At 34.2% G+C, this 16,771-nt stretch overlaps 1 protein-coding gene across 3 annotated transcripts in view; it reads left to right on the forward strand.

Moving 5' to 3' along the window:
* Positions 1–926: 926 nt before the first annotated feature.
* LYPLAL1 (lysophospholipase like 1) overlaps positions 927–16,771 on the forward strand; it is a 38,821-nt gene continuing 22,976 nt past the window's right edge. The window contains exons 1-2 of one of the 3 annotated variants that reach the window (XM_017526320.2): positions 927–1,073; positions 6,397–6,496. In XM_017526320.2, coding sequence (XP_017381809.1) covers positions 983–1,073; positions 6,397–6,496 — 191 coding nt within the window. In that variant the 5' untranslated portion in view covers positions 927–982. Of the gene's footprint in view, positions 1,074–1,202; positions 1,416–2,015; positions 2,121–6,396; positions 6,497–16,771 lie in introns of those variants that run through there. The other 2 variants (XM_037737706.1, XM_037737705.1) reach the window with 2 other exon arrangements.

Here is a 16,771-nt window from a genome sequence, read left to right on the forward strand (position 1 = left end):
TATCTCATGTAAGTGGAATCATACAATTATTTGTCCTTTTGTGTCTGGCTTATTTCACTTGGCATAATGTTTTCAAGGTTCATCCAAGTTGTGGCATGTATCCAAATCTCATTCTTTTTAAAGGCTGAGTAATACTCTATTCCAATATGCACACAGCACGTTTTGTTTATCTCTCCATCTGCAGATGAACATTTGTTTCCACCTTTTAGTACTTGTGAATAGTGCTGCTATAGAACACTGAAGTATGAGTATTTGCTTGAGTCCCTGCTTTCGTTTCTTTTGGCTGTATACGTAGAAGTGGAACTGCTGGATCATACGCTATGTCAATGTTTAACTTTTTGAGGAACCACCAAATTATTTCTATTGCTGCGACATCATTTTACATTCCCATCAGCAATGCCCAAGATTTCTAATTTCTACACATCTTCACAAACACTTATTTTTTTATAAGAGCCATTCTAATGGCTATATAAAGTAGAATCTCAATAAATTAGATTTGCTTTGTAAACTATTAAAAATAAGAGACACGAAGAGAAGTTATTATATGTCTGACTTACCCTGTATATCAAAAGCTGCAAACATCCTGTGCGAGTCCCAAAGTGAAAAGTAAAATATGGTTCTATTAAATTTTAAACATAGTAATACTGATATTTCTACAGGTAATCTTGACTTTTGGGATTGTATTTAAAATTCCTACAACGAATGCGCGGGATATAAACATATCCATTAGTCATTACAGAAGTCCATACGGGGCTGACACACGTAGAATACCATTCTTGGCAAAACTAAATTCGGTAAGGTTACAACTGCCTCAAACTTGACTCCAAACTACTGAAATCTCAGAGAGCGGGCCAGCCGCGCTGCGCATGCGCGCTCCCGGGCGGCCTCCCTCGCGTGCGTGCGTGCGTGCGTGCGTGTTTGCGTGCGCGGCCCCGCTCGGCAACGCAGGGGCGGAGTCGCATGACTGGCAGTGGTATCAGCGATGGCGGCTGCGTCGGGGTCAGTTCTGCAGCGCTGTATCGTGTCGCCGGCTGGGAGGCATAGCGCCTCTCTGATCTTCCTACATGGCTCAGGTGGATTTCAGTTTTACGTCTTGGTTTTCTACAGCTCAGGAAACATCCTCCCCTCGGTTACCCCAGTTTTGCCCAAGTGGAGGTGTCGCTGGGCCCACATAGGGCCCGATGGGTGGCTAACCCGTCTCCAGCCCCGGCTGTGGATTCACGGGCAGCACCACCTACCCCCAGCCTCCCCTCTTAGTCGTCCTCTTTCTATCGGGCGGTCACTGGCCCACCACCCTCGCTTAAGGGCATTGTGTCCCGCTGCTCAGCCAGCCCTCTATCCACACATTCTCTCCAGTGCAGCCTATACCACATCCCCATTCCTCGCCCCAAGTTTAAACAGAGCAAGTTAGTAAGGTAAGTCTTCTGCTAGAGGGAAATTATTTAGTTTTTGTCATGATCAGCTACTAGTGATTTTTGGGTCGTAATTGCCCATTGCTTTCTCCAGGCTCCCCTACTAATGTAGACAATTGAGATTCACAGTTAACTTAGGTACTGTTTACAGAGTATCTCCTTTCTGTGAGCCACTGTGCCATGGCTGGAGTCCTTTCACTCCCTTTCCTTTTTCCTGCTCCTCTTTCCTTCCTTCCCCTTTATCGCCTGTGTCATTAAACTTCCAATATAGACTACAGGGGCAGGAGCCCCAGAGGCAGGTATATCTTCCACTGCCTGCCCTTAGTAACGTGTACTTAATGCTGTATCGTTTTTTACACTCATCTGTAATCACTTTTATCTGTCTTCCCCACTGGACTGTGAGAGTAAGGGTCCTTGTGTCAATCTTTGCATCCCCAGTGCTTAGCCCAGGGTAAGCTCTCAGGAAATTTTTTTTTTTTTTTTAAGAAATGCGATGCAGCCGGTGTCCTTAGGGGGCCTACCTAAAGTTAAAAACAAAAACAATTCAATTAGCTTGAGTCAGCAGTGCATGGAAGATCACAAGACGGTGCCTGGTTTCCTGCCAAGTGAATTGTAAGAGAAGAAAATGTGGTTAGGCATTATTAAGGCATTTGAAAGATGAAAAGCTTGTCAGACTTTTCGAAGAAAGTGGTCTTTGAGCCGAGACGGGTAGGCTAAAATGAATGGTGATTGGAAGGGAATTAGAAAGGTACTGGGCAGAGACCTGGAAAAGGGCAGTTCTGGGAGGTGTTCTCTTTATTTTGAAAATGAGGCCAGACAAGTTCAGCAGCTTGGCCAAGTTCTCTTAGCTGTTACTGTGAGTGGTGGCGGATTTGGGATTAGAACCCAAAGCTCTCCGACCTCAAACTCAGGGTTCTGGTTGGGTAAGGTGAAAAAGCTTGAACTAGGATGTATCGTTTTGGAGACAGGGAAGAAGAGGACCGATGGTGTTTAAAGGGAAAGACTTGGCATATATTTAGAAAGTGAGGTGTGCAAGATGACAGCGATACTTAACTAGGAGGTTAGTAGTGCTATTTAGGGCTCCAAGAGTGTTCATTTATAAGTACCCAGAAATTCCCCTACACTATACCCTTTTGCGTAAATTATCAATTCTCATTATCTTTAGGAAAAACTCCTAGACTGTGTTCCTTTTTTCTTTCCTGGAGCACTTTGTTTAAAATAACTATCCTTACTCTTTTAAATTTCAGATTACATTTTTATAAACTGTAAGGGTATGTCTCTAAAATTCAGTCATATATATTTTTTTTTCCTTTGTACTTTGAACAAAGAATTTACGCAAAGAATTCTGCAAAGTGTGCAAGTATAATGTGATTCCTATATATTTAAATCTCCATTGAAGTAAATAAAACCTTTATTGGGAGTAGGTCTTTTTCATCTTTGTTTTTGGGAGTAGGTGTTTATCATCCAGTAGGTCCTCAGCAGCGAATGATTTTACATTAAACTTTAATGTATGTGGTTATGTTATAGGAGATGTTTCGTTTCTGCTTAATTAGAATATGGGCAAACCAATTCTAATAGTTTTATCACACTCAGTTTTACCATACTGTTAACAGTTCTAACAGTTTTACTCTGGAATAAGGTACCAGCTTTTTTAAAAGTGGACATTGTGAATGGATAGATAGATGCCATTTTGCAGCTTCATTCTTATTCTTCAAGGTCGAAAAAATGTTACGACAGTTTTTTGTTTGTTTGTTTTTTAAAGCCTTAAAAGCTTGAGATTTTCTTCTAGGAGATAGCAGCCATAGAACATATGAGAGTGTAAATTGTATATAGCCAACTTAATTTGAGCCTTTTCTATTAATAAAATACTAAAGACAGACCTTCTTTTAAGATGATAAAAATAAATGATAGGTTAATTAGTTTTGTTCAGTCTCTCAGATCAGATTAATTCACTGTTTTTCTCCCATAGGACACTGGTTCTTCTTTCAGTGGTAGTCATATCTGTAATTATGTAATGTGTGTATTCCACATTAAGCTATTACGCTCACAAAGCCCAATCCATGTGTCTTGTTTATGGCTTTCTTCCTGTATAGTAAGGCTCAGCAAGTTGACTGAGTAGCCTCTTGGTAAAGTCACCAGTAAGCTCAAGCTCTGTGTCACTCAATGTAATGGACATTTTTTCAGTCTTCCTCTTACTTGAACTGTCATCCACATTAAACTTTCTTCTCAAAAAACTCTCCAGGTTCTTTTTCTGTCTTGATTTTCTGCTTCTGCTTTCTTTTGCAGACTCATCCTCCTCTGCCTGGCCATTAATGATAGGGTTTCTCTAAATATGGTCCAAGGTCTTTTCACTCTATATTTTTCTCCCTGTGCTAATCACAGAAATCTCCTAGAGATACCCATTTGTGTCACTGATATATAGGGAAAAATAGAATCTTTGAATTTCAACTGCCTGATAGAGATTAATTAATGAATTCATTCATTCAAGAAATATATCACAGCCACTATGTGTAAGGCACTCTTCTGTGCTCTGATCATAAAGCAGTGAACAATACAAATCCATGCTCTCATGGATGTTATGTTCTAATGAAAGAAAGAAATACCGTAGTAGAAGGTAGTAAGTTTTATGGAGACAAAGCAGGTTAAGGGAATGCTTCCATGGTTGAGGAGTTGGAACAGTGTTACAATTTTAAATAGGATATGCCTCACCACAAAGGTGACAGAAGATGACACTTTACAGCTAGACTTAGGTGAAAGAATAATGTACATATTGGATTAGGCTGTTCAGACAAAGGAAAAGCCAAGTCACAGGCCCCAGGGTAGGTTCCTTGACATGTTCAAGGAACAGCAGTAAGGCTAGTGTGCCTGGAGTGAGAAGAGTAGGAAGGGATATCCAAGAGGGTACTGGCATCAGGTAGTGTAGGGCAGGGGTTGGCAAACTTTCTGTAAAAAGTCACGATTTTATGTTTTGTGAGTCATGTAAGGTCTCTTCCACATGTTTTTCCCTTCTCCCTCTTTTTAAGAAATAACACTTTAATAATATAAAACCCATTATTAGCTTATCCTCCTTAAGGACCCTAGGCTGGATTTTGTCCTCCTCTCTAGCTGGCCATAGCTGCTCCATCAACCCATGGTATAAGAACTTGTATTCAGACTCAACCTGTGTATACCTGTTGCTTCTTGTGTTTCCCATCTAGGCAGGTGTCTAGTATTATTGTTCACCCAGTTACTCCAGCCAAAAGCCTGTCAGTCATCCATGAAACCTTTCACTATTGACCCTTCATAACTAATCTGTTGTCAATCTCTATTAATCTTACGACCTAAATTTCTCTAGTATCTGTTTCTATCTACATCATCACCCTAGTCTAAGCATGAACAGTAGTTTCCTAACTATCTCTGTACATCTACTTTTGCTCTCTTTCAGTTCTGTCTTCACACGGCTTCCAGATTGATCCTTTAGAATCATGCCAACATTGCTGTCAGAAATATTCATAGCTTCTCCATGAACAGATTTGTCAGGTTCCTACAGTTTCTCTGGTCTCATTTTATAGTCACTACTCTTCCTTTCATTCTCTGCTTTTCAGTTCTTTTTTTTTTTGAGACAGTCTCACATTGTTGCCCAGGCGGGAGTGCAGTGGCACAATCTCGGCTCACTGCAACTTCTGCCTCCCGGTTCAAGCGATTCTCCTGCCTCAGCCTCCCAAGTAGCTGGGATTACAGGCACGTGCCACCACACTCGGCTAATCTTTGTATTTTTAGTAGAAACTGCTTTTCAGTTCTTACATGTCATACTGCTCCCTCTTGTCCAGACTCTTGGCACCTCTCCTTTCCTTGGCCTGAGATACTTTTTACTTCTGTATTGTACTTGTCACCATCCTGCAGATTTTAGTTCAAACCATTCAGCAACTATCTTTGGATACCCACTTTTGTCAGTCCTGTTCTAGGCAGTAGGTGAACAAATAACTCAGATAAAATACATAATAAACTTAATCTTGCAGAGTTTATAGGCCTAGTGCATTTATCTTTGAACTCCTTAACCCAATCAGTTCTAAATCCTGGCAGCACCAAGTGTCTCATCTTTGCAGCAGTTATGTTTCTCTTTCACATTTATTTGTGTGATATTTTGACTAATTTCTGTTTCTCACAATATGCTACATACTGAACGAGAGTAGGGACCCTATTCCTCCCTCATCCCACCATCATTTCCTCTCTAGCAGTGAACACAGTGCGTGACACATTAACAGGGATTCAATAGACAAGTTTTTGAACTGACACCCTAATGAGTTAATTGATTAAAAAATTAAAGTTGTGACCTCTCAATTTCCTCCTCAGGACTACATAAGATGGATTTATATTTCCTTCCATTTTTTGTGTAAATACATATATATTAATTTTTGTAGAAGTTTTTATTTTCAGCTTTGGAGTAGATAATCATTCTTTTAGGTCATGTAAACATGTTTTCAAATTTAAATTGTAATTTCTTCGAGTTTAAAATTACACTGAATATATCTTTTGGGCTTTTTTTTAACCAAGAAAATTATATTAGATTGTTCTAACTACAGAAGTTTAACAAAGTTTAAAAATCACTTTGGGAATTTATTAGTATTAAGAATAAGATAAGAAATGACTATTAAAAATCACATATAAATATGGAAATAATATTTTTTTAGAAAAATCAAGTTATTTATTTTTTCCTGTAATACCCGCTAAACAAATTAGGAAACTTAAAACTTAAGCTTAAACAAAATCTTTGAAGTAATCAATGGTAAAGCCAGGAATAAAATAATCAAAATTATTACTAGTTATGGAGGCTTGGTCAGTTGATTTATATTAATGAATCAGTTTCTATATGGTTATTACTACATATGGAGTTTTTTTTTAATCCCTTATTCCATCCTCTGTGTGGCATAAAAGTTTTAGATTGCTTTTAAGTGCATTGTATTACTGAAATAATTATTTTAATCTAGATTTTGTGATTCATCAGGTGATTCTGGACGAGGTTTAAGAATGTGGATCAAGCAGGTTTTAAATCAAGATTTAACATTCCAACACATAAAAATTATTTATCCAACAGCTCCTCCCAGGTATGCAGTAATTTATCTCACTTCTCAATATAACTCTGTGGCATAAAATGTATGTAAAGAGATGTGCCAACTAGGTGTTCTTTAAGCTTAATTTTGTATTTAAGATACTTTAAATTAGAGTACTTTTTCCTCAGAATGTATTCTTTATTGCAGTTACACTGTTGGGCCAAGTTTTGCCAGTTGAATAATTTATTCCCTCTCTGTAAAGCATTCCCTAAAGCTCTGAATTTAAACTGTGTCTCCCAAGCATGGCTTATGTAACTGCTTCCTCTTGCCCTGCAGATTGCTCAACTTTCATACTTTATTCTTCCCTACATTCACCCCAAAAGGAAACTTAATAACTCCAACAAGTATAATCTTTCTATTAATTTAGTTAAGCCAGAGTTCATAATCTCTGGAAAAGGGTTTTATTACATTCTTTCCACATTTAAAAGGATTATTAAGAAATAATGTTATGATTTTTGAATCAGTAAACCAGAATAGAAAAATGGAATTGACTACTTAATAAATATTTAGGTTATGTAAGCTGTAGGTGTGTACAACAAAGTTCACAGTAATAAAACTAGTATAGTTTTGAGGTTAAACTGCTTTTTGTAAATATTAACATCTGCATAGTCTTTATTCTGAACACATGCTGTAAATCAAGGATCGGCAATATTTTTTGTGTTAAGTGAAATGATGTGTGGAACTACGCCCCAATCTGATTTCTCATAATCTGTTCTTGTTTTTTTCTTTTCTTTTTTTTTTTTTTTTGATAGAGTTTCGCTCTGTTGCAACCTTTGCCTCCTGAGTTCCAACGATTCTCCTGCTTCAGCTTCCCGAGTAGCTGAGATTATAGGTGTATGACACCACACTCAGCCAATTTTTGTATTTTTAGTAAAGACGGGGTTTCACCATGTTGGCCAGGCTGGTCTGGAACTCTTGACCTCAGGTGATCTACCCACATTGGCCTCCCAAAAAGTGCTGGAATCACAGGCATTGAGCCACTATGCCCAGCCTATTCTTGATTTTTTTCTTATCAGGCATACTATGCAAATGCTTTGCTTTATCTTTCCATTAACTTAGTATTAAGGAGAAAGCGAGCCAGAACTTCAAGGACATTTTTATATGTACTAATAAGAATTTACTTACTTTAAGTGATAGAATTCAAAAAAGGAGAACGAAAGGATAATGTAAGAGTAAAGATTCAAAGAAGTTATTATTTAAATGTAATTTTAGTAGAGTTTAAAAGTTTGGTAATGTAGTTAAAAGACCCAATCAGCAGTGGGATTTTTTTGTCAAAAGAGCTTGTTGTTAGTGGTTTTTAGGGTAGTTGAAGTTGGAAAGGAGAAACAGTGGTATTTCTGGAGGGATGAGAGATAAGTTCATTTCTGCCTCAAATAAATACAATTGGATGATTAGTCATAAGACCATTGAAAACCTTATTCTAGGAATTAGTTTTTTTTATCTTAAGAATTTCATGTCCTGGCTGATTGTGATAGTAATTCTAGACAGTATTTTTCAAACTTTAGGCCAGATATATTTCAGAAAATTCAAAAAATCTCCATGTGCATTAAGCATTATTTGTGGGTACTGTTGTGATTTAGTAAAATATGAAATTATTAGACCAGCTTCATAATAACTTTTTGTTATACATTTTTATAATAAATAGCTATTTGGACAGATCATCAAACATTTTAGGCCATACTCAGCAATAGAAACATAATATGAGCTACATATAAATTTAAATTTCCCTGGTACCACATTATAAGAAGGAAGAAATGGGTAAAATTAATTTTAATAATATATTTTATTTAACCCAGTATATTCAAAATATTCAATAAGTATAAAATTATTACAGTGATAATTTATATTTTTAACATTAAAGCTTTGAAAATTGGCATGTGTTTTACGTGTGCATCTTATTTTGGATGCGAATTAGTACATTTAAATTAAATAATAGTAAAAATTAAATTCCTCAAGCTGCACTGACTACATTTATGTGCTTTATAACCTTATGTGGTTAGTGGCTGCCATTTTGTACAGCTTAATTTTAGACCTTACAAAGGAGTTACCATATACAATATGTTGGGAGCCACAGTTATAGATCAAGTCATCATTTTAACTTATGCATACAATACTCATTGGTTTGTTCATTCACTTATTAGTAGCAAAACATAGATTTCCAATATTACTTTAAATATTAAATTATTTAATTGCAATAGAAAATGAAACTGGCATAAACAAATTTGAGAACATAGTTGACTCTTGGTAAGCATAAAAAGCCTAAGCCTCCATTTGTAGGAGCAAAAGTGTGAGGTGGTGCAAGAATGAAACCTCTTGATCCGTACCATTTATTCTTCCATGAGCATTAGACATAGGAATACATGGCTTTGGTTAATATTATGAGGCAGTTCAGTGGAGGTCAATTAAGAGAGTTAATATCATACTTAGTATATTATAATTAGTTGATTTTTTTTCTACCTTGTGCTCTAGACTAATTTTCTAGAGCATTTTATATGATACTTACTTCTGTATCTTTACAGACACTTAGGGATACAGTATCTCTAAGCACTTAGCATAGAATCTGACAAATAGAAGACTTTAGTGAATATTGAATAAATATCTTGCAGTACTTGTTTGTTGTTATAATTTAAAATAGTATAGTAGGAATGAGTATTTGTGGGTATTTATATATAATACTAATATTTTAATTGTATAATAGTTTATGCTTATGTGAGGTTTTAAAAAGTGTATTTTGTTGTGGTAAATTACTTAAAAATTCTTGTTGATAAGGGCTTGCAGTTACTTGTCCTAGGACTTGACCAGTAATAGTTTAATTGAGTGAGCACAAGATTATGGACCACTTTTAACTAATAAGTCTCAAATTGAGGAGGACTGCAGTATTATTAAGCCTACAGCTCTTAACTGGTTTCTAGATTTCAGAATGCTGTTTGATAGTATTTTATTAGAATGCTCTGGTATTCATGATGTACTTTGCTGTTCTAAGACTTCTGACTGATGCTCCTAGCATGTTACTCTGTTTAGGCAAGTGGTTTGGGCATAGATTTATTGTCCTTGTTTTTGTAGCATAATATGGCTTCATTTGGGGTTATAAGGATAGTTGCGGCCTTCCATCTATTATGGCAGTGTTTCTTGTGCTGCTGATAGAGAGACTGGTGTCATCTACCTTGCTTGCTACCTTTCCAGTGGCATCTAAAAGAGGCATATGGTAGATGCATGCCTTCCTTTACTGTCACTCTTTTTAATGTGATTGATACAGGATAAAAATGAATTTTAACAACCTTTTTAAAAGTTTATCAAGGTTTCATGCTTTAACATTTTGCTACATACTTTCTGATATAGTCCACATTTCTGGTATTTATTATCTCTCCTGTTTTTTTCTTTTACCATCTGTAAACCTGTAAGTTTTTCTATATTATGGATATTTCATTGACTATGTTACTCTATAGGGTATACTGAAGATATCACTTGGCTTTTAAAATCATTCCATTGATGGCATCTAAATGATATTCAGGGTTTACCTGCCTATTAGTTGGCCAGTTTTGTCCTAGAATGTATCTAGTCTCCCATTACATTGAAATGATGCTTACTATTATGTGCCTTTACCCAAGCCAGTATTTATAGAAGTGAATGAAAATGAAATGTATAAAAGCAGGTTAAGGTTTATTAGCTTTGGTACACAATGCCAACATATTTCCAGAGAGGCTGTAACAATTGACAGCCTCACCAGCAGTATTTGAGAGTCCCATTTGTCTCACATCCTCCTGAACACTTTCCATTGTCAGTCTTTTTAAGTTTAGCCAAACCAGTAGATATGTAGTGGTATCTTATTGTGCTTTTAATTCATATTTCTTTACTATTAATGATGGTGCACACTGTTTCATATGCTTATTGAGCATTTAGATATCTTCAAAAGAAATACCCACTCAGATCATTTGCCGATTCTTTTATTTCGTCATCTTTTTCTGTTGATTTGTGGAGCTTTGTAGTTTTTGGATACAGTTTGTTATTGTTGTTGGATATATAAATACAAATACCTTCTCTTTGTGGTTTGCATTTTCACATTCTTAATGACATCTTGTGGACCTAAGTTCTAATATGTTTCTTTAAAATTTACAGTGAAATACAAAAATTGTATATGCATAGTTAATTTTAATAAACTATTCTACACAGAATTTTGATAAAACTATCTCCTGTTATCTCAATTAAGTTGGAGAATATTCTCATCACCCCAGAAAGTGTCCTCCTGCTTCTTTCAAGTTAGCTTCCATTCTCACATAGGCTATTATTGTTTGGATATCTATTACTGTGACATAGTTTGGCTTGTTCTTGAATTACAGTTAAATAGAATCATTTAAGGAAATAATCTAATGGAATCTTTGGTCTGGCTTCTTTTATTTAACTTGGTATTTTTGGGATTCATCTATATGTATATATCAATAGTTCAATTTTTGAAATTGAAAGTAGGTATTACATAAATAACACCATAATTTGTTTATCTGTCTACTGTTGTTGGACATTTGGATTATTTCCAGTTCTGAGATCTAGTGTATAATGCTGCTATAAATATTCTTGTTACAAGTCTTTTTGTGAATATAATTTCAATTAATTCTTATCTAGACTCTATTCCATTGGTCTGTTTATCTAATCTTCTAGTAGTATAAAATTATTTTAATTAACACAGTTTTTAGAAAATTTTGAAATCCAGTGGTGTAAGTTTGCTCATTCTATGTTACTTGCATTTACGTGTAAATTTTAGAACGTACTTTTCAATTTAATGAAATACCTGTTTGGATTTTTATTAAAATTGCCTGGAATCTACAGTTTGATTTAGAGGAAATAGATGCTTTCTAATACATACACATGGTATGTCCCACCATTTATTGAGGCCTTCATTAATTTCTCTCAGAAGTGATTCAGAGTTTTTAGTGTAGAATTCTTTTGCTAAATTTATTTACAAGCATTTTGTTTCTTCATGATATTGTAAATGGAATTTTAAAAAATTTAATTTTCAGATTGTTGCTAGTACTGAGAAATATTTTTATCTTCTTGTATCCTGCTGTCTTTCTAAATTCACTTATTTCTAGTACTTATTTAGTATATTCCTTATGAATTTTGTGTGTGCGTTTTATTTCCTTGTCTTGCTTTTTGAACTTGTTTGAATTTTCAGTACAATTTTAAATAGAAGTGAGTACTTCCCTTCCTGTGCAATCTTAGAGGGGAAGTGTTCAATATTTCACTGTAAAGTATGATATTCGTTATACAGATTTTTGGATACATGCCTTTTTTATATTGAGGACATTTTTTTCTTAGATTAGTTGAGAGTTTCTTTGTGAATTTATCAAATGCTTTTTTGTGTCCTTTGAAATAGTAATGATTTTTATCTTTCATTTTGTTAACACAGTGAATTACATTAATGGATTTCCAAGTCATAAACCAACCTTACATTCCTGGGATAAACCCTTTTGTAATGTATTATTCTTTTTATATATATCTAAATTTGTTGTGCTGATACTTTGGTAAAGAATTTTGTATCTGTGTTCATGAGGAATATTGTTCTGTGATTTTCTTTAATGCCTTTGAAAAGCTTTATCATCAGGATTATGCTAGTCTCTTAAAAGCATTGGGAAGGATTCCCTTCTCTGTATCTGAGTTTGTTTATATTATTTCTTCCTTAAATGTTTGATAAAATTCACTAGTGAAACCATCTGGACCTGAGATTTTCTTGTGTGAAGGTTTTGATAACGAATTCAACTTCTTTCATAGAAACAGAATATTCAGATTTTATATTTATTTGGGGCCAGTTTTGATTATTTGTGTTTCTCATGAAATTTGTATATTTAATCTGATTTTTCAAGTTTATTGACACAAAGATGTTCATGATATTTCCTTTTAATGCTTTTATGATTTGTTGTTGATACTTTTTATTTCATTACTGGTAATAATTTGTATCTTTTCTCTTTTATTTCATGGTTCATCTTACCAAGAGGTTACCAATTTTATTAATCTTTTATAGAACCAGCTTTGGCTTTGTTATTTTCTCTCTTATTTGCTTTCTATTTTATTTATATCTATTCTTACATTTCTTATTTCCATCTATTTACATTAAATCTATACATTTCTCACTAATCACTACTTTAAGTTCCACTAATTTTTTCTCTTCTTATTTATGTTGAAATGTTTTGAAATCTTCATGGTCCCATTTCTATACTTGTATAACAGACCACCTCAAATAATAACAGTTTTGTTATATTCATAAATTTTGTAGGCAAAGAATTCAGAAAGGGGACAGTGGTTATGACTTGATTTGGTGACTATCCTGTGGGAAAACTTGAAGACTGGTGATGACTCATGATGTGATTGCTAGGAACTGGAATCTTACTCACATGTATGGCATAATGCTGGATATTAACTGGGACCTTCCTTTGGTCTTATTACTGTAACGCTTATGTGAGACCTCACCATGTAGTATTTTGGACTTCCTGGCAGCATGGAGTCTGGGTTCCAAGAGCAAGTGTCTAAAGAGAACCAGAAGGAAGTTGTATTGCCTTTAAAGACCAGAAAGAAGCTTTATTGCCTTTAAAGACCTAGTGTTAGCAGTTGCATAGTACTCTTCCCTCATTAGTTAAAAGACTACTTAGATTCAAGCAGACAGCATAGACCTCTGTCTCTTAATGAAGTATCAGACAGAGTTACACTGTAAGAAGGGCATGTGGGAAGGAAGGTATTATTCTGGCCAGTTACGGAAAATATAGTTCTGGGACCTATATTACCCATGGGACCTAAATAACCCATAAGTTCTGGGACTTAAATAACCCATGAGTTATTTAGAAATATATTGTTACTTTCCAGATATTTAGAGCTATTCTAGATATTGTTAATATCTAGTTTCATTTCATTGTTGTTAGAGAAAATATCCTGTATGATTTTATTCTTTTGATACTCATTGGGATTTTTTTTTTATGGCTTTGCATATGGTCTATCTTGGTGACTGTTATTGTGCATTTTTGTGTGTCATGTTCTATAAATGTTAATGGTTCAAGGTGTTGGAAAACATTACACAAATTCTGTATATGCTTAGTGATTACTTTTCTAAGTTGTTACATTAGTTACCAAGGGATGGATATTAAAGTCTCTAACTATGATAGATGGGTGTGTTTCTCCCTTTAGTTCTGTTAGTTTTCTCTTTATGTGTTTTAGGCTACATTGTTAGGTGCATACTCATGTAGTATTATTACTGTCTTTTTTATGGCTACTTTTATAAATTGTTCCTTTTTAATTTGTGGTAATACTCTAAAGTATACTATGTTTAATAAAAACATAGTATACCTCAGCTTCTCTATGCTTACTGTTTACACGGCACTTCATTTTTCATCCTTTTACTTTCTTTTTATTAGAGCTGTACAGTATGTCTTTTTCTGTCCTTTTGCTTTTAACCTACCTATATTATTATATTTAAAGTGGATTTCTTATAGACAACACGTAGTTGGGCTTTGTTTTCATCTTTAACCAACCTGATAATTTGGTCTTCTAAATGATTTAAGCAATTTACATTTAATGTAACAATTAATATACATGAATTTAGGCCTACTGCTTTTCATTCCTCGATTTCCCTTTTACACTTTCTATTGAATTATTCATTTTTTAATACACCATTTCATTTTATCTATTTTTTTTCTGATTGCCATAGGGATTATGATATACATAATCAGAGTTGTTTTTTTTAACCACCTTAAGTGTACTGCAGAAACCTTGTAACTATATAGGTTCCTTTATCCTCAACTCGTATATGTTATAGATTTCATATGTATTTCATCTGCATACATTGAAAACAGTACCAAACAAGGTTATAATTTTTGTTTTCAATAGTCAACCATGTTTTAAAGAGCTTAAGAGGAGAACAATGGTTTATTGTATTTACTCAGTTATGGTCTATTACAGCAAATAAGTATGTTTTGATTAAATTGTGAATTACTATTTTGATTATAAGGCATCCCTTTTCCCCAACTATATTTAATAGATGTTTTAAATTAGCTAAGGTAGGGGCATATTAAGTAAAAGTCAGCAGTTACTTTGCTGTGTTCATTTAGATAGAAAATACTGGGTTTTTTTTTCACTATGGTAATTTGTAAAGTGCCCCATAAAGATTTTTATTTCTATGACATGCTTTGACTGTATTTACAATGAGAGGTTTTCTTAGTTTGTGTTTTATTATTAGAAATCCCATTTAAAAAATAAATTTAACAAGTCATTTATGATTTATATGATGATATAGTTTCTTTTAGTGTTTTAAAAAATTCTAAAAGTAATAAGATTTGCATAGTGCCTATACTTTTGGATTCACTGTTTTTCCACATAACGTTTGTATTTTTCAGTAAATATGTATTCTAAAATAGACTGGGCACTTTTTATTTAGACATAGTCAACAATGAATTCCTCTTTACTCCATCACTTAGGATTCCTATCTGAAGCATGATAGTAGGAGAGTTCCTTTCCTTCTATCAGTAGATCTATACTACAAGTATGCTAGTAAGGAACCCTACTAAAAACAGCTATTTTGAAGAAATAATATACTTCTTTGGTAAGTATTAGATATGTTTAAATACTGATATGAAAAAGTTTTCTTGGAAAAAATGGTTTTTAAACAAAGAAACTAAAATGGTCTGTTTTCTACAAATAACAGTATGGATTTTATAAGTGTTAAAGTCAGAATATGTTCAAAGCAAAAATAAAATAACTTTAGACGTTGTTATTTCTACCTGACACAAATTATTCCCAAGTGATACAAATGATTACTGAAATTTATTCAGCAAATATTTAGCATCTGTTCTATGTCAGGCTTTGTTCTTAGCACTGGGACTGTATCTGTAGAAGGGATAAAGCCCCTGCTCTTAGTGAGCTCATGTAGAGACAGAAAATAAATGGAAATTAAATGTAGTAATTTCAAATAGTGATAAATGGTATTAAAACTGTTAAATAGAACAATGGAATAGAGAGTATATGTGTATATTGCTGGGTAAAAGGGAGGTATACTTTCAGTTGGAAAGTCAAAGAAACTCCCCTGAGAAGTTGACTCTTGAGCTCAACCTAAATGGACAGTGGGAGCCCACCATGCAGAAATGTTGTCAAGAGCCTTCTAAGTAGTGGGGATATCAGAAGCAGAGCCACTCAATGAGCTTGTCCTATTTGAAGAAAAGGAAGTGACAGATGTGACTAGAACCTAGTGAATGCTGGGAGAAGTGGTGTGAAATGAGGATAAAGAGGAAGACTGGTGCCAATTTGTTATCTTAAAGGTTATGAATGACCTTTTGATTTTATGACTGTAAGGCAACACAGATCAAAACAACTTGGTATCAAGCTGAGTGTCAACTCTTTTTTTTTAACCTTGGACATTTTATTCTAGCTTAATATTTTATGAATGTGTAATAGGTCGATTGATTGATTGACTTAGGAACCACACAGATGTTCTTTGCCAAACATATTTACTTATTGTGGTAATGTCTGAGGAGTTTTATACCAGCTAATAAAGTGATTTATTTGGGGAAGAAGGTGAATGAGTAAACACATGTGACAGTTTTTAGCTGTTTAAAAAACCTTTATGTTTTATTTAAATGTTGTTCTAACATTTTAGGGGATTTATACATTCTTGGTTATGCTTTCTTAGCAAAAAAGTTCTAAATTATTTTTTGACTCATTAAATTTTGCAAATATTCCCTTTGAACAGAATTTTAATTTTCTTAGCTACCACATTAGTAAAATACTTACACTGGGATTCTTACCTCTACTGAGCATCTATCTCTAATTAAGGCATTGTCAAAGAAAAAAGTTAAGTGAACGTCACTTTTTTCCATTAATGGCTGAGTTCCCAGAATGATTCACATTTTAGCCTATGATATCATCCTTATTTAAGTATTTAGACAGACAAATAAACACTTACAGAAATAGCAGAATAAAATGAAAAGGGAAGTAGAAACAATTCAAAAGGATAATAGTCTCATTTGAATTTCACGGTGATTGTTGTGTTTTTGATATTTTGATTTAGAATTTCACTGTGATTTTAGTGACAGTTTAACTACACTTTGGGGTTTCATTTTGTCTGACAATGACTATTTGGAAAGCACCTACTCTCATTTTCAGAGTACTTTAAGAAGCTAGCTAATTTTGAGAAGGGATTTTGGGAGGAGGAGGTTTGAATGCTTTCTGCCTTCTCACCCCTTCTAATTCCAATTTATCTACCTTGCTAGAGCCACACAGCTTCTGGGGTCAGAGTCA

The sequence above is a fragment of the Cebus imitator genome, unplaced genomic scaffold, assembly GCF_001604975.1.
Source record: "Cebus imitator isolate Cc_AM_T3 unplaced genomic scaffold, Cebus_imitator-1.0 Scaffold42, whole genome shotgun sequence".
Lineage (NCBI taxonomy): Eukaryota > Metazoa > Chordata > Mammalia > Primates > Cebidae > Cebus > Cebus imitator.